Raw genomic sequence first — 18,837 nt, 5'->3', positions numbered from 1 at the left:
ATAGCGTGCAGAGTTTGCAAATCTTTTCAAGCCGCAAGCTCTTAAGGACTACCCAAGAAGAAAGAAAAGGCTTCAAAATTAAGGCTGAATTTAAGTTATTGCACGGAACTTCAGACCATCTAGTCCGCACCGGTGTTTGTACTCCACATGAGCCTCTCAATTCCCTCTATTCCCTTTCTCCCATGCGAATTTTCCAAACTCGTCTACAACATACACACTTGACTACACTACACTTGATGGTAAAGTCCCGCGAAGCGCTTTGAGACATCCTCCCCACATGAAAGACACAATATCATATGTGCGGAAGACTATTATTATAAATTTTGCACGACCTGAAATGGTCAGGGAATATCTCTTTATATATTACACCCAAATATAAGGTTACTTGGTTGACGTATTCCACTTTAGGATTTTGTTTTTCTTTTCTTATCCCCTGCAATGTACCTCAGGGATTGGGGCTAGACTCGGAGGTTAAGGGATGATCCGATTAGATACAGCAGTCATAAAGAAAAACAGGCAACTGTTTCACGCAGTGAAATGAGAATGAAACGAAGAATAGAGATGAAATCAGCAGGAGAGGATAATGGGGTAGGTTCCTTGACATACCTCTGAGCAGCATTGATAGGGGTCTAGTCGCTAAACGTCCGTCCATCCTGTCGGACAGAGAAGATGTGTGGTCTACAAGGGCCCAAGACACGGGCGGAGAGGAAAGAGGGGGGTGTGGGGGGGGTAGGTGGGGGGGGGGGGGGGGGAAGGGGGAAAGAGAAAAAATACGTTAAAGTAAGAGGAATCTCGCCCTCAAAGTAAAACTTTACACAATACATTCAGTCGATGCTTTTTAATGGAGCTGACCAAAATGCTAGGTTGCATCCTGAGGTCCACATTGAGCGCTCCAGGATGCTACCCCACGTAAAGAGCGCTGTATAAATGCAAGTTGTTGTTGTTGTCGTCGTCTCTGGACACAAGGGCTCTGAGACGCTACCCTGTGAGAGAGGCGCTATAGAGTGAGCTGCTGCTGCTGTTGTTGTTGACCTCATTGGGGGTTTCTGATTGGAGATGACATCCCATAGGGTCGAAATCATGAACAGAAGATTCCCTGCACAGGTCGCACTTTACCCCCCCACCCTACCCCCCAAACCACTTTTTGGGGGTCTGTTTTTCTGAGAACTCATCTCTCTTCAAAGGGCATTGATTCACTGACCCAAGACATCAGGATAGAACGAGAAGAATGATTTGGTACTCTGGGGCCAGATACGGATTATGACGTGGATGTGGGATTAAACTGAAGCTTTTTGCTTTTCCCCGTTCCCTTTCATATTGCTCCTTTTCAGATATTTATCCGAGCCCCAGTCAAAAGCGAACATGGATTCTGCCTCGGCCATTAAAATAAAATGCATTTATCCACAATTAAGTATTTATTCTCCCAAAAACAATGTTCGATAACCTCCCCGGACTGTAAGAACCTTTATGAACTACTAGAGTATTTTAATATAACGTAAGAGAAGGGAGTTTCTCCCAATGTCCTAGCCAACAATCCTCCAGATAAAATTGATCATTAGCTTCATTTCTGTTTGGAGTACAACAACAACAACTACTACTTGCATTTATATAGTGCTCTTCACGTGGACAGAGTCTCGGAGCACTTACATTGCTTACATTACATTAGTACATTGCTGTGTGCAAATTGCCTGCCACATTGGCCTACAAATACACAATCACTACACTATACAGTAAAAATCCTGCAACGTGGTTTGAAATGTGAAAGGTATTGTATCAAAAACAAGGATTATTATCATCAGAATTAACCTTAGTTTCACTATATCAGAAGTTCTGCTACTTTTAGTTTGTGTGTTTGTGCTTTTGCCAGTGAAGATGAAGGTTTTAAAGTTGAAGAACTCTGTGTAAGCAAAATCGATCCACCATCACATGAAGGTGTGTTCTTTAAGGACAGTACTTGTTGAATACTGCCTTGTATATACGAGGGGAGAAGGGAATGGAGTAGGACTAGTTGGGCCAAAAAGCTTTCTTCTGTGGAGTCTATATAATTCTATGTAACGTGCCCTTTGCAACCCTGAACACGCAGGGAGATGGGACCTCGGTTTAATGTCTCATTCAAAGGACAGCACCTCCACAGCAGCGCTCCCCCAGTGTCAACCGAGACTATTTAAGTTCAATGTGGGTCTTCAACCCACGACCATCTGCTCCAGAGTGGAGTGTGCTACCCACTGCGCTGGATATGTAGACGCTTCAACTAAAATTTTAATCAATACTCAAAAGAGGGAATGAGTACAAATCTATTTGATACAACACAAGTGGAACTCCGCTGTTGTGCTTTACACCCATGAGTTTACGATTCTCGCAATTGCAACAGAATTTACGCAATCAGTCATGCAGCTACACAGTGGAACACACGTCATTCTTAAGTTACCAAGGCATTCGTATGAGAATCCTCTCCAACCACATAACTGGCGCTACCACACAAATGGCACCGACCTGTGAACACTTCCGATGAATGATCTATTTGAAATATTAATGTTCATCTAGGACAAGTGCTCGTGCAAACTGAGCCCTACACCTCCAAACAGCACTGAGTATTCCTCCTCTGGAACATTTTGCCTGAACCACCAATGTCCATCCCTCCACAGCCAGAACGGAAAGTTCCCACCCACCCCGAAGGCTTTCTGTGACTCAAAGACTTGCACAAATAAAAATATCCAACATCCATTTCATGGGCATCGTACGTTGTTGGAAATAAGTCCCATCAGTTTCCTTCCCCAGAACAACAACCATCGCTTTTTGTTAATAATTATTAACCATATAATATTAATAATCCTTGCATTCGATATAGCGCCTTATCACGTCTTCGAGACGTCTCAAAGCGCTTCATTTTGCATCTGACTGTATACTTTGTGAGCGAAACGACATATAGAGAGCAGCTCATGCGGAAAGAAGTTATATGATCCCAAAACCCATTTTGCAACCTGCAGAGGAAATTTAGCATTTGAAGGGTTAAATTAAAATAAATGCAATTGGTCTTATGGCGTAGTTGATATAATTTTTTTAAAAAAAGATAGAAACACGTCAGTCTTGAGTTACCAAAACGTTAATGTGTAAAGACTCTCTCTGTGTACCTGCCTGGCCCTGGGAAAAGGGCATTAAATGAGTAAGAGTTCATTGACTTATTCATGTACTCCCTTGTTCTACATTATTCATTTCCTGAGCTAATTTCCTCCTTGTTTTTTTCCGAGAAAGCCAATCAATATCAGTATCAATTCCCCCACAAACTTGCCTCCGACATGCCTGGCCTTCCAGGACTCCTATCCACCCCCCCACCCACGCCCTTCCCTTCCGCCACCATTCACAGACTACATCAAGGACCATCATTTCTGGCTGTGTAAAGGAGAGCACAGAATAGACTGTCATAGCAGCCCATAGTCCTTGGATAGCTCCTGCTGGTCAAGTCTGGAGCTGGGGGACATAAAGGGGCATCCAGAACCGCCTTCTAGGGCAAAGGATAAATGGAACGGGGATACGATTCTACAAATGCTGTCCCCAACATATAAAATTAAAAAAAAGACACACAAAGGTTGTCACGCAGTGACTGAGTACACACTGGAAGGACGGCAGAGATCAAAGGGGAACATGCTCCGCTCAAAGCCCCCGCTTAATTTTCAATTAAGCATGCATAATGGGCACACAATGCCATGACAACACTGACTGCATGCTGTTGCATTATTTTAGCCTGAGTGCGACACTGAAAACAGCTGATTTTGCTGACAACGTGCTTGTAGGGGCAGCTTGTAAGTGAGTGGCCTGTGACGCCAAGGTTGAGTCGTGGCTTGCCTGCGTCAGCAGAACGAATCCTCTTTTCTGACGAGCCACCAACCACCACACACACCCCCCACCCCCCCCCCCCCAACCACTCCCCCCCCCCCCCCATCACCCCTCGCGACAGGCACGACCACCAAACCCAATACATGGGCAGTGACTTCATGTTGACCTCGGTGCAGCCCTACTTCTTGTCAGTTTCTATTGTGTGTATCAGCGGCCTGCTGACTTTCCTGTGTAAATTGCAGGTACAGCACACAATGCGAATTGTTTCCCAATCTCTCTGCAGATCACAATGAAAAATTTTGCCCCACGGCTCTCTCAGCTTCTGCTCGATTGATTCATTCGACTCTTCGTTTCTCCTTTTTCCCAAATTTTTAAAATGTAAATGATATATAGAGGGGCGCGGGTGGGGGGAGTGGGTGGAGGGTGGTGGGGTTTGCTTGGAGGGTCGGAGTGGGGGGGCCGGGGGGGAAAAGAAGACTGAAAGCACCGTCAAGAAAGATGAATCGGAGACCCTCCACCTCACTCACTTCCTACTCATTCCAGCTCTCTTCCAAAACCCCTTTGCTTTGCTCGTTCTCTTCCTGCCTTCAAAACTCTCTTTGAGACTCTCCCTCTCGCTCTTTCTGGCCATGCCTTCGCCTGCTCACTGCTCCCTAACTCTGTCGAGTGCTTTGAAATAATACTGACAACAGTCTTTACATTTGATACAGCACCTTTCACATCAGGACGCCTCAAAGCGCTTCACAAGGATGTAGCGTAAAGCATATTGACTGTGTAGTAGTTTTACGGGCATGGCGATATTTTTTCCAAGTGAAAGAAGCTATGCTATGTAAGTGCAAGCTGGCGAAGTCAGTCGCAAACAAACGACAGCACCAGCACCAGCACCACCATCATCATCATCATCATGACACGAATCACATCTGCTAAAAGGTTTTTGAAAAAACGTCACTTATAGGAATAAGCACAGCCCTGAGCCACTCCTGACGGCACCCAAAGCGACTCTTCACTTCCTGCGCCACAGGGATTAAAAGGGATTGGATGTGAGACTTACCGTGTTTGTTGGAGGGCGATGTGTTGGGGTGCATGTGATGCGGGGAGCTGTGCGACAGCAGAGGATTCATATTGTGTGGCTGGACGGTGTATGCATCCATGGCCAGTTTCTGGCGGAAAGCTTCTTCCTTCCTTCGGTTGGCGAACCAGTTGTACACTCTGACCTCTGTCACCAGATTGGAGCCCAGTCCTTGGGCCTTGGAAGGGGAGACACCTCGCTGGATGCATTCGGCCCTAGGATGAGAAAGCACAATGTTGGCAATGGTTCTGTCCAAACCACGTCCGAAGAGGTCGAGGGGGATTCAAATTGACTGCCGCGTTCGCCTGCACCATGCCAGTCACTACACTTCACAGCACATCCTGTGAAGCACTTTTTTGAGACGTCCTCGCAACGTGAAAGGCACCCTATCAAATGCAAGGATTACGGGAGTGAAAGTTCTTTCATTGGGGGCAGCCCCAATGGGATAGTGGCCAGAGCTGTGGCTTATGAACCAGGAGATGAACCATCAAGCATTCTAAGTTCGTTGATCTCAGCCAGGATTACATGGGGAGGCAAGTGACCCTCCCAGGATCAGGGAGGGCAAAACCAGCCAGGGCTCCTGCTCCTGATCCCTCTGGAGCACCCTCTACCGGTTGTGTTTCTGTGTGGCAGCCAGGTCAGGCTCAGCAGGGAGGTCCTAGACAGTCAAGTGGCCGGCCGACAGTCACTGCCAATGGCAAAGTAGTGGAAGACAACTGGTTTCTGCGGAACCACACCTCAACAGGAACAGCCCGGGGTTCCTGCTCCCAACCCCTCCGGAGCACCCTCTACTGGCAGTATTTCCTAAAATGTTCTTGAAACGCTACATGAAACCCCACAAATTTCAGTCCTACGTTCTGCTACACTCACATTGTGTGAGGTACCTGAGATGGCTTGAGGTTGAGGTGAAGCGCTGTATCAAATGGGATTTTTCAAAAATTTGACCTTTGATATAATGGGCACAGGGGCTAAATAAAGAGAGTCACCACATGGGATTTAAAATAGGTAAAAATATGAAATGTGAACTATGCAGTCTTGGTATATTGAAAAGCAAACTCGCTAGCTTTAGTCTTACCAAAGCTCAAGCCAACAGAAACAATTCTGATTAATTTACACTATACATTTGAATGTTAAAGTGTCAAAGCAAAACATTCGCTTTTCTTCTCTTCAATCCTGTTCATTTTGTTTTTGAATTATTTGGGAGGAAATTTTAATGAACGCGAGAGGCACACAGTAATTATAATAATAATACTTGCATTTTGATATAGCACCGTATCATGTTCATCAAGATGTTTCAAATCAAATCACATCTCAGTATTTACTGTAAAGTGTAATGACTATTTTGTAGGTAAAAATATTGGCACAGAGCAAATATACACTAATTCAACTCCCTTATAAAGAGTCTGCCTTATCAGCTGGTACAAGCCATTTCACCTGTTATTAATAATAATAATAATTGAATTTGATACAGCGCCTTATCACGTTTTCAAGATGCCTCAAAGTGCTTCACAGAATATACTGTAAAGTGAATTGACTGTGTATTTTGTGGATGAAACGCGGCAGTCAATTGAGCACAGCAGCGTCTCACAAACAGTCGTGGATTGAAGTGACTAATTTATTATTATTATATTTTTTTAAGGAATTATTACCCCCGGAAAAGCGATCCGTCAATTGATTAACAACCAAGTTCCTACTTACTGCTATGTAAACAGAGGCATGTGAAGTAAGGATATTTGCCCAACATTTCGCCCTGCTGGGAATCGAACCCACGTCTCTCGCTTGCGAGGCAAGTGCTCTAACCACTGAGCTACAAGACTCCATGATTGTATGTCAGTGACACGGATGGTAAAAAACGTTCTTCAGATCAAACATTCTGACTGTTAAATAGCTAAATCCTGGATCCTGGAGCCAAAAATCAGATCTATTTTATATATGAAAGAAATAGGAAAAAGTTCGCTGTGTTTAACCATTGGCGATCAACACAACTCAGTGACTAAATCACACTAAATAACCTCAAGAGAAATCCAATACCAACAGCTCGTTTTTTTTTGTACAAAATAATGTCAGACATTTGCCACTCAGCAACTATTTTGCGATTTCATAGATCGCAAGGTTGGTCTGGATGAAGAAGGCACTTCGGCCCGTCTGATCTCATCCCTCCAGGACATCACTCTACCGTTCACCCACCCCCATCACACCATCAAGCTGCTTTTCAAACAAGTCGAGGTTCGTGGAAACCTGTCCCAAAATAACCAACAATAAAAAAAAAGAAAGGGACGCAACACGCGAGTGCCACCTTCCCGAAGTCAAATGAAAATTGTCGGCTCTTTGAAGGAACGTTAATAATCGTCCCTTGCGCGACTATGAAATAAATCCACTGCCCCTTCATCCAATTGGCTGTCGCATTCCGCCCGCAAAGCACACATTCAATCCACTTGACCGTATAATAATAATCCTTGCATTTTACAAGGATTATAATCCTTGCATTATATCCCGTGAAGCACTTTGAGACGTCTCAGTGACGAGATAAGGTGCTATATCAAATGCAAGGATTATGATTATTATCGTTAATTCACTTCTACTTTAAAATCACCAGCTCGTTGGTCCTCACTTACCTGTTGCATTCCTCGACCAGTGCCTCCCTCTCTTCCTTACTGGGGTTCTTTTGCCTCTCATAAGCCTGGTACAATATTTGCTGGGATGCTGGTCCCCATTTAAACCTGTTGCGACGCATTTTCTTGTTGGCAGGTTCACTGCCTGTCTCTTCAGCCTGCCCTGGAGTCTGGTCTTGCTGATTAAACTCTGGAAAGAGAAAAAGCAGCTGATCGGGCCTGCTTTTGTCTGTCATAATGTTTCCAGTATTCTGGATTGTCTGGTTGAATTCTGAAAAGAGAAAGGGTAGATTTGTCCCAGCCTATACACAACAGGAAGATTTAGATTTGTCTTGTCATTCAATTGAAAAAAAAGTCACACAGAGAGAGAGAGAGAGAGAGAGGGAGATCATCGAAATCGATTAATTTCACTGAAACTAAGTATCATCACAATCAAATTGGGTGAACGGAGGCTAAACCATTCAAAACTAACGTGCAAAGAACAACATTGCCCTTTGCAGGTGAATCTCCAGTCCACAAAAAATACAGTCAATTCACCTTACAGTATATTCTGCGAAGCGCTTTGAGACGTCTCGAAGACGTGATAAGGCGCTACATCAAATGCAAGGAATATTATTATTATTATTATTATAGTCGGAGGTGGATTTACCCACCTTGGCAGTGATAGGATGGGGAGAAATGGGGTAGATGGAGACGTGCTGAGGAAGAACTAGCCAGAAGAACTGTGAAGTCTCCTCTAACCTGCCCAAAGACATGACGAAACCCAACCCAATCCCCCCACCACCAACCCCCACACTCAGCAGCAATGTAGTTCCACATCACTTGATGTGCCTCAGTGAGAATGCCAATTTACTGCCGATTAATGCAGGGTTCCGAATGACGTGCAGTACAGAATCGCACCTACGTGGACAGATGGGTTAAGACTTTCAAACCAATTTCATGCAACCCTTGCCGAAGACAAAGAGAGAAGTGCCTCTTCACTGCCCCCCGTTGAATAGTTCTTACTAAGGATCTGGGATCTAAACGTTTTCAACATCCTTAATGCAAGGTTTCCATGCATAACCGCTTGGTATCTAATTGTTGACTATTGCGAATTCAAGTCTCGAACAGCATAAAGACTCAAAACTATTCGGTGCCTTGGGACGTCCTCCCGACGTGAAAGGCGCTATACAAATGTAATTTTGTATTGTATTGTATTCTCTTGCAGAAGTTGGAGGCAAATGTAGGTGGCAATTATTGAAAAAGGGTTGGAGCGAGAGCGTGGAGAGGTGGTAACATAGGATGCTAAATATTCCTTCTTACGCTGCCGAGTGTCAGCTTCTAATCCCTGCAATAGTGATGTACAACAAATGAGGTGGCAGATTACTTAAGATGGGCCATACAGGCGACACAATCATCAGAGGTGCTGAGATCCACCAGTATCATTAGGGAGAGCAACACTCCTAGTGGCAACAACAACCAATTACATTTGTAAAGTGCCTTTCACGTCGGGAGCACGTCTCAAGGCACTACGTGTGTAGGCCATACGAGAAGACATCTTTGTTTAAGCAATGCATTCTTTCACCCTGTGGGTTATGTGCCTTCGACCCTCATTTGGGAAGAGGGAAGAGGGAGTGGGGGCCGGGGCGGGGAGAAAGGAAGGCCAGAAATCAAGTTGTAAGTCATTACTTGGAAGGAAAAATGTCTGCAATTGATTTTCTGCCAATCTGGCCTCACTGGAGTTCAACCCACAATAAAATGCCTGGTTCCCTAACACTAAGCTCGAGTGGTTCTGCAGCCTGTAACCAGCTTTAAAGTGTCTGTGTGTGCATGTCTAAGCACAGACCAGTGCTCGAACCTCTGGTGGTGTCTGCAAATGTAGGTGACTCAACACCAGTGTCTGGAAATCTGATTTGTTCTTGTGCAAAAAATACACACACACACACACACAGAGGTAACAAAAAGGACTTGTTGGTAGAATAATTAACAGAGTGAAATTTCTAACCAAATTGAGTAAGTTGCCTTCGGTCCCCTCCCATTTCTTTGCTTCCCTCAGTCCTCCCCCACGCTCGGGTCCTGACCCCTGACTGTCCAGCGCCATGGGATGTCCTCCCGACGTGAAAGGCGCTCTATGAATGTCATTTTGTTGTTGTTGTAAGTTGCAATATGAACATTCTTTATTATTGCAATATTGCCAGAGCGTATCGGAGCACAGAATGCCATAGTTATACTATCAAAGATTTCTCTAATGTATCTTTCTTTGTTGGATGGAAATATATTTCTGCACGGTTTCAAATCGAAAGCTATATCTACTTGGTTTTATTCATGTAAAATAGATGAGATGTAGATTGTTTTACATGGGCCATATAGTTTGAGTGTGTTTGTCTTACTATATTTCACGTGGGAGTGCAAGAGACAGCTGGTAATGAACTGCAAGACACTCAGTCAATCAAGTGATCCTGACCACATTAAAAATGAACCAGGTGCGGGTAGGAGTCCAACATTAAGGAAATGGTTTAACCTCGCCATTTGTTATATTAATAAATAATAATGATAGTACGGATTGCATTTGATTCACAACCTCATCACGTTGAAATGAGTTGAAGCGCTTTGTAGATTTTCTTGTAAAGTGTAGTGACTGTGGATTTCGAGGCAAACTTCTTGATTATATATATATAGTTTATGGCGGGACTGAAGCTCTGCAGTTTCTAACAAGATTCCTTAATATTGATTCCAGTAATAAAAGTGAGAATAAGGGACCAGTGGATGTGTAGCATAGTGTATTCCTATGTGGGTTCAGATCTTATGCTTAACATTACCTCCATCTCCAAGACGTGTAAAGTCCTTGAAATGCAGTACATTCTACACAGTGTTCACAAGAAGAACAAGCACATTTGTTCTATTTTCTCTGCACCGTTTTTTTTTGCCAATAAGCATCGGTTGGTTGTCATGGTGGAGGGCAACAGAGAATAAACTCTGTGTTCAAATCGTTTGATCGGAACTGAGGCGCTATTGTGTCGGCCAGAGTGACACTGGGTTATATTTAGCTGAGTGGGAACAGCGAACTCTATAAACATTGTACATTATTGCAGCGTTACAGTACACATACACGTGGAGTCAATAGAGAAGTACACTCAGCAAGGCGGTTGCCACCTGTTAATTCCATGTCTGGAGCCTCCAGAATGATTTGATTCCAAAAACAGAAAGCGATTCACTTCCATAAATAATTCCTCACATTTACATGTATTAGCATGTATAATAAAAAAGCGCTTCAGAGGAAAGTGCTCTCAAGTGCAGCTACTGTGTAATGGTAAGTGAACGCCAATTTGTGCCCAGCAATGTTCCACATACACCCATGAAGAGAAATGGCCAAATTATGTGGAGGATTATTTGCTGGGACACCAGGAGAAAATCCCTCGTTTTTTCAAACGGTTTCACAGGATACGATTTGATCACTCACTTCATGGCTGTTCATGGGATGCCCCATTCACCTACAAATACACAGTCACTACACTACACTTCATAGCGAAATCCTGGGAAGCGCTTCGAGACTTCTCATGGACATGATAAGGCGCTATATCAAATGCAAGGGTCACTATATTGTTTTAAACGTTCAACCTCAACAGGTAAGATCGGACCTTGGTCCAAAACATTTGACAGCACTTCATTCGATGCAGTGTTGTGCCCTCAGTACTGTACTGGAGTTTTAGGTCAGCTCAACTCAAAATACCAACTGAAGTACTTCAACCCCCGCCCCCCAACCCCAACCCAATCTTCTGATCCAAAGCAAGAATGCTACCAAGTGAGCCAAACTGACAGCCGATTGTTTCAAGAATTAATAATAATAATCCTTGCATTTGGTATAGTGACTTATCACGTCATCGAGACATCTCAAAGAGCTTCACAGGATATACTGTAACGTGATTCGATGGTGTATTTTGTGGGCGAACCATGGCAAACGGTTCGGGCAGAGCAATGTCCCACAAACAGCCATGGAATGAGTGACCGATTTTATTTGGGGGGATTGTTGGCCAGGAACCCCTGGGGTGAGAAATTCCCTTCTCTTTTCGAATAGAGCTGGGAGAGATCTTTAACGTCCACCTGAGCAGGCAGACAAGATCTTGGTTTAACATCTCATCAGAAGGACGGCACCTGCGACAATTGCAACATTCCCCCAGCCCTGTACTGGAGCGTCAGACGATGTGATTCCAAGTCCTGGTGTGGGAGGTTGAATCCACAACCTTCTGACTCAGAGGCAAAAGTGCTACCACTGCGCCAAGGCACAGCTACGTAATAAAAACATGATCCATACACATTCTAAATTTGGAGTCAAATGGGGAGAAGGGGGTGGGGAGCGCGGGGGAGCCAAGCATATGGCAGGATAAATGGGTTGGAGGTGTGAGGACTACTGTGGAGTCCTGCAGTGTATTGGTTAAAGCACTCCCCTCGCAACTGAGAGGATCTGGGTTCGAATCCTGAGCAGGACAAAACGTTAGGCACGTTTCCTTACTCCACATAACTCAGTTTACCTAGGAGTAAGTAGGAACCCGGTTGTTAGTTGATTGTTGGATTGCTTTTCCGGGGGTAATAATCCCTTCAAAAAAAAGTAATAACGTGGTCATTCAATCCATGACGGTTTGTGGGATACTGCTGTGCGCAATTGGCTGCCGCGTTTGGCCCACAAAATATACAGTCAATTCAGTCACTTTACAGTACATTCTGTGAAGCGCTTTGAGGCGTCTCGAAGACAAGATAAGGCGCTGTATCAAATGCAAGGATTATTATTGTTGTTGTTGCACTTACGTCTCTGGATCTCTTGCTGTTTCCTGATGTACCAGGTGTAGAGCGCGGCTCGTTTCTGGTTTTTCATCGGCGTGCCCTTGTTCAAGTGCTGGGAAAGGTGAGACTGATTGAGCCCCGTCACGTCCACCACTTCTCTCTGCGGGATGTTGTGCTGTTGCATGTAACCCTTGATCATCTTCGCTGCTCGCCAGGGATCTTCCCTGAGAACCCACAAAAACAACAAGTTAAAACTACCGGCACATTTGCACAGAATGCGAGTGACTTTTTCCATCCGCCGCACTGGTTAAAGGGCAATAATGAATGGAAATCGGGTCCACTTTACAAACAAGAACATAAGAATGTTCTAGGCAAGGGAAGAACAAGATCCATCCAGTTCACCTTCCACCACCAAGAACAGCAACAACTTGCACTTATATAGTGCCCTTCGCGCAGGATAATGTCTCAGAGCGCTTAACAGTGGCGGAGCCGAACACCATCCTGCCAGTCCCATGCACACGGTACGTCCCACACTATATACCGTATCCCACAATATTATTCCCGAACGGAAATCTATTGAATTTCATCCCACAAAACACACAGTCAATTCGCTTTACTGAAAAGCGCTATATCAAATGCAAGGATTATTATTATTATTATTATTATTACAGTATATTCCGTGAAGCGCTTTGAGACGTCTCGAAGACGTGATAAGGCGCTACATCAAAGGCCAGGACTACTTCACATCATTATTGCTGCGTCCCACCTTACTATTTCCTAACAGAAATCTACGCGATTTGCTCTTGAAAGAATGGACACTTTCTGCCTCCACTGTCTCTCTCTCCATTTACGGGTTTGTTCTGAATTTACCCCCCAACTCAATCGCAGTACAGTACAGTTCAGTACAAGATTAAAAAAAATTCCTGAGGGCAAAAAACACCCCCCCCCCCTCTCCTGCCCCCAGGAATATTTCCAAAAGTTGACCATCATCTCATTTCAAAACACGTTTTCGATTATGTATTAAAATATTGATTCAAATTATTATTATTATTATTATTATTATTATTATTATTATCATCACCATCACTTCAATCGTAGGTCTGTGCGCCCACGTTACAGTGGCACATGAACCCACCCCCCAAAAAAAAAAAAAAATTCGCGCAAGGCAGAGGAATAAAATAATCATTCGATTCGTAGCGAAACTGTAACCGAACGTGACCCAGATTCCTAGTAAAACGCGCTATTCGGTAACTTGCGCTCACGCGGTTGGGTACAGTTTCACGTTGGCCATTAACGAATGGATTGAGATGTGTCTCTCTGTGTGTGTGTGTGTGTGTGTGTGTTTCATTTCCAAATCAAAAAAGATCATCCCCCCCCCCCCCCCAAAGCCAACGAAAGGTTTTTCACTTAAATCACATTTTTTTAATATTAAATATCTTCCCTGTACACATTCCACAGAGCTTTGGGTATATATGGTGTCTGTCTGTGTTACATCCAAATTGCCAGTCCCTTTCGCACACGTTATGTGTGTGTGTGTGACTGGTAATTAATTGAATCATTCACGATTCCTAATCGATCAGTTTAGAGGTATTTTTTTCTCTCTCTCTCTCTTTCCCCCCCTTCTAGTCATACCCCCAGATGTTCTGGGGCAAATAATTACAATTAAATAATAACTTATCCTCCTGGTTGTGGGTTGTGCTGTGGTGTTTTTGTGTGTGTGTGTGTGAGTGTGTGTGAGTGTGAGTGTGTGTTGGATCACTTGTGAACTGCAAACCCTCCTGTGAACACAGTAAGTTTCACACCACTCGAGTTAAATAAAAATCCGACAATAAACAATAGCTCTGTCATCATCATCAAACCATAGATTATATTTTTTTTTATCTGCATTTGGGTTATTTCTCTTATCCCCCCCCACACCCACACACACACTCTTTCTCCCCCCCCCCCCCCCCCCCCCCCCACCTCCTGTCTGGATTGAGGGTGAGTGAGGGCTGCAGTTATATTGCTGGAACTCAGAAATATTTCATATTTTCCAAGATATTCAAACCACCCGATAGTTTTCTCCCCGTTATGTCCATTCGGGTGCATTATACAGAGACCATTACATTGCCTTCGCCTTTTGCTGAAGTCCTCCTTCGTCCCCGGAATCATCGGATGGTCTCATTGAAATGATGTCAATAAGAAATAGTTTATTTTGTTTGCTCTGAGTTGCATCTGCGACCCAGAAACTCGCGGATTTGTGGTCCTTTCGCGTTTGCAAGTTCCCACTTGACCCATTTTTTTTAAAAAAAACTAAAACCAAAGGTTTTTCTGCGCGTAAATCCAGAGGATTTATTTTTTTTCGTGTTTTTTTTATTAAAAAAGTTACTTTTAGTTTGTTTGGAAACGTTGGGAAACTCGTTTGGAGGGGAAATGAGGGTCAAAAACGTTTACCTTTGCTTCTCGTTAGGTCGAAAAACACACCACCACCACAAAAAAGAATGGCTTTAATATGAAATCAAACCTGGTTGATGGGGGCTCATTTCACAAGAAATTGATTTTCTTTTTATACAAAAAAAGCCCTTGAAAATGGAAGATTTCGAGAAAATGGCTTTTCTCCCTATCTCACAATCTCCCTTCCTCTCTCCTTCCCAAATCCATCCCCAGCTCATTCGTATCCAGTAACAATTTAACAAGGACTTTCTTAAAACATATAATAACTTGTGTGTACATTGGAATGAAACCGACACACACACACACACACTGAGAGAGAGAGAGAGAGAGAGAGGGAGAGGGGTACATTTCACTGGAAACAACCCCACTTTGATTTCCCTCTCGTCTCTCCAGTCTCCCTTCATTTCACAGAACGAAAAAAAACACTCCAGATTGAGATAGATTGAGAGATTTGTGCAATTAATTCTCTGACAATCTCTCTCTCTCTCTCTCTCTCTCTCTCTGTCTGTCTCTGTCTCTCACTTTCTGTCCCCATTTTTTTTTAAAAAAACACAAATAAAATAATCTCCATTAAATACAAAGACAAAAAAAAAACATTTTGCATCGGGATCTGGTGTGGGACTTGCGGTGATGAGACTTTATCCCTGTGCTTTCACCTCAATAACTCGACTACAGTTTTGTGTGTGTGTGTGTGGGTGTGTGGAGAGGAGGAGGGAGGAGAGAGAGAGAGAGAGAGAGATGGGAATTGGGGGTAAATGTGTAGCTCACTGTGAGCGACAGGACAGCAAAAGACCATTCTGCTTCAGATGGCATTTTGCTCAAAGTCTACACCGGTCTCCAAACATTTTTTTGCGCTCACGTCTGTCTGTCTTTCTTTTTCTTTCTCTCTCTCTCTCTCTCTCTCTCTCTTTATTAAAAAAAAAGGCTGTTTGTTTAACTGAATGGGGTCGTGGGTTTTCGTGATAGCGAGTCAACTGGGCTTTACAACCGATTTGCCAATGAGTAACCAGGTTACCCATTCAACCTAATCAAACGTGCTCCCCTATTGCGGTGTGCTGTTTGGCTGCTGATTTACTGTATAAAAAGGAACCCAGGATGGCACCCAAACACACACGTCAGCCCCACGTGTTCCCACTTTAAACTCTTTGGGGACAGTTCATACAGTATATATATATATATATTTTTTTTAAAAGTCTTTTACTTGTGGGTGTTCTGTGTCGTGTGTTGCGTTTTGGTCTCTCTGTCGCCCAATGCCCAAAAAGCTAAGCAATGACATTTTTTATAAAAAACAACACACCCTTTCAATGATTTCTCTCTCTCTTTCTCTCTCTCTCACCTTTTTCCCCTTAATGTAACCTGGGGGCTCGGCGTGTTGTTATAATAAGGGGAATTTAATAATATTACACTCTTAAATACACCCCTCCCTCCCTCCCCCCACACTCACTCACTCACTCACTCACTCACTCACTCACTCACTCACTCACTCACTCACACAAACACTCAAAACTCTCCCCTTTCAACGTGGAGATCGTAAAACAGCAACGGTTCGATCTCAAATTGTCTCAGTACATCACATAATCGGTGACAGATGCATCAGAACTGCCAAAGCAGCAGATCGCCGGCGTGTGCGGTTAGTAAGTCAGTGCGGATCTCTCGCTCTGTACACACGAACAGACACAAAAACCGACCCGACTTGAAAACGTCAATGGGCTCTCAGGTGAGACAACACCTTACAGAGAGTTGGGGTCAGTTGTTGTCTCTCAGGTGAGACAACACCTTACAGAGAGTTGGGGTCAGTTGCGAGTTACACTCCAGAGTGTATTGGGGCTGAAGGTGTGGGTGGGGGTGGGGGTGGGGGGGAGTTGATGTCTTAAACTCTCCTGTGATGCAGTGTGTGTGTGTTATATATATATATATGTGTGTGAGGAACACCCAACGCGAAAAAAGATTCATTTATTTCTAAAAATTACTAATTGGAAACTGGGCTCAAACACACCAGTGAAACCAATGCTTTCTTGAAGGGTCGACTGCACCTCTGTGTGTGTGTCTGTGTGTGTGTGTGTGTCTCTCTCTCTCTCTCTATCCATGTGTGTCTCTACCTCTCTCGGTCTCTACCTCTTATCTGTCTGTCTGTCTGTCTGTCTCTCTCTCTCTCTCTCTCTCTCTCTGTCTGTCTGATCTCTTGTAAGTTTCTGCAGGTCGGACGAACCTGATGTCAATGTCTGGAGGTTGTTAGCTGCTGCTGCTGCTGTTTTTTTTCAACTCAAACTCCCTTTTTTTTTAACATTAAAAACAAGTCGTGTTTCCCATCGAACTGACGAGCGGATCATCAAAAAAAAATCGTCGTAATCGCCAAATAATTCCTCGCGAATAAAAAAAAACTTTCAATTTATTTTTTTGAACTCACACTCTCACACACACTCACACACACTCACACACATTCACACACACACACACACACACCTAACTTGCGTGTGCACAAGCCCACAACCGCCTCCCTTTTGCAAATCACTTTTTTTAAAAAAAATTATATATACGTACGTATCTAATTTAAAAAATTGCAAAGCAAAACCCCGTTGATGTGTTTATTTTTTTTGGGGGGGAAAAAAAGGGGGAAAAGGTCGGTAAAGATCACACACATAGGTCTCTGGTGCGCCAAAGGCTCAAGTCGATGTGTTGCTAACATTAAACCCCAATAATAAACCTTTTTGTTTGCGCGATAGTTAGTAACCAGAGAATTAGTCGCCCAAGAAATTGCAACACCCCCTCCTTTATAAAGCGACAATCTCCCCCCCCCCCCCCTCCCTCCCTCCTCTCCCCCCCATCCACACACACACACACACACACACACGATAAATCTAACCCTTAATTCACAATAAATCTAATCTCTACCTGTAACAGTCCACGTTTTACACACACGTACGTGTGTAGAGAAACATTATTATTAATGATGCGTTTTAACCCCAAACCAACGCGCGCACTAAATCAGATCTCCTCCCTGTAAAGTGACTTTGTTTATATACTGTACACATATATATAGATATATCTACACACACACACATATATATTATATATAGTTAATTCAGGTTTGCAGTACATTAGGAGGACGGGGTCGGGCGCTGCGTCAAAATTACAAGGAATTATCATTATAACTCCGCCCGACACGTCTCACAGCATTACCGTCAATAAGGATAATAAATAATCACCGTTAATAATAATAATACTAATAATAATAATAATAATAATAATAATATGTGGGCTCTCACCTGAGCATCCTGTCCACCTCGGCTCTCTGCTCCGCCGCCTCCTCCGTGTTGAGCGATTCCAGTTCCTTGAGGATCGGTGGAGTGTCGTAGTCGTCCCCGTCTTCGGAGACCTCATCCCCGGACAGTCTGCCCTTAGTGTTGTGCCCGTTGGTTAGGGTGTGAAACACGGCTTTGGTGTCGGATCCTCCACCTCCCTCCCACCTCCTCCTCCACCACCACCACCTCCTCCTCCTCCTCCTCCTCCCCCCACCCCGGGCCCGTTCATCTTGAGCGGGGACCCCGCCAGGTTCTCCAGCTTCACCTCGAAGTTCGGGGAAGGCTCCAAGTCCTCCAAGGCTTGGATCAGAAGGTCTTTGGTCACCCCCGAGCTCAGGAGAGCGTTCAACAGCTCCTGTTGGAGGGATGTCAATTTGGAGACCATGTTTCTCTCTCTCTCCCCCCCCCTCTCTCTCTCTCCACCGCCCCCCACCCCCCCACCCCAAAAAAAACACCCCCAAAATCAAGCTATTTTTGGGGGGGAGAGGGGTGGGGGAGAGAAAGACACACACACACACAGTCCTTGGTCCTAGCTCTTGATCCTGCTAAAAAAAACTCTCTGTGATGATATATATATATAATGTATATTATATATATTATATATATATATAGAGAGAGAGAGAGAGAGAAATGGTCCAATATTCCACAGACGCTGTTGCTGTTTCTTGGGAGGGTTCGGTTGCTCAAACGTCCATGATCCTGGTTTGGAAAGAGAATATAAGAAATATGCAAATGGACGGGAAGTCTCGGCACAGGTTCTTAGCGGTATATGCAAATAGTTGGGGGGGAGTTGGGGGGGGGGGGGGGGGGTTGGGGGGTGGAAAGGCTT

General features: G+C 44.1%; 1 protein-coding gene across 3 annotated transcripts in view; it reads right to left on the bottom strand.

Annotated features, from left to right (window-relative positions):
• The window catches only part of hnf1ba (HNF1 homeobox Ba), a 40,425-nt gene extending 22,003 nt beyond the window's left edge, over nt 1–18,422 (bottom strand). Inside the window, exons 1-5 of one of the 3 annotated variants that reach the window (XM_042338458.1) lie at nt 18,223–18,422; nt 17,973–18,166; nt 12,298–12,497; nt 7,519–7,786; nt 4,886–5,118 (exon numbers count right to left, since the gene is read on the bottom strand). In XM_042338458.1, the coding sequence (XP_042194392.1) occupies nt 4,886–5,118; nt 7,519–7,786; nt 12,298–12,497; nt 17,973–18,166; nt 18,223–18,393 (1,066 nt within the window). In that variant the 5' untranslated portion in view covers nt 18,394–18,422. Of the gene's footprint in view, nt 1–4,885; nt 5,119–7,518; nt 7,787–12,297; nt 12,498–17,972; nt 18,181–18,222 lie in introns of those variants that run through there. The other 2 variants (XM_042338459.1, XM_042338457.1) reach the window with 2 other exon arrangements.
• Nucleotides 18,423–18,837: the final 415 nt, after the last annotated feature.

This window comes from Callorhinchus milii, unplaced genomic scaffold (genome assembly GCF_018977255.1).
Source record: "Callorhinchus milii isolate IMCB2004 unplaced genomic scaffold, IMCB_Cmil_1.0 Scaffold10, whole genome shotgun sequence".
NCBI lineage: Eukaryota > Metazoa > Chordata > Chondrichthyes > Chimaeriformes > Callorhinchidae > Callorhinchus > Callorhinchus milii.
This window is presented reverse-complemented; position numbering and strand designations above follow the sequence as displayed.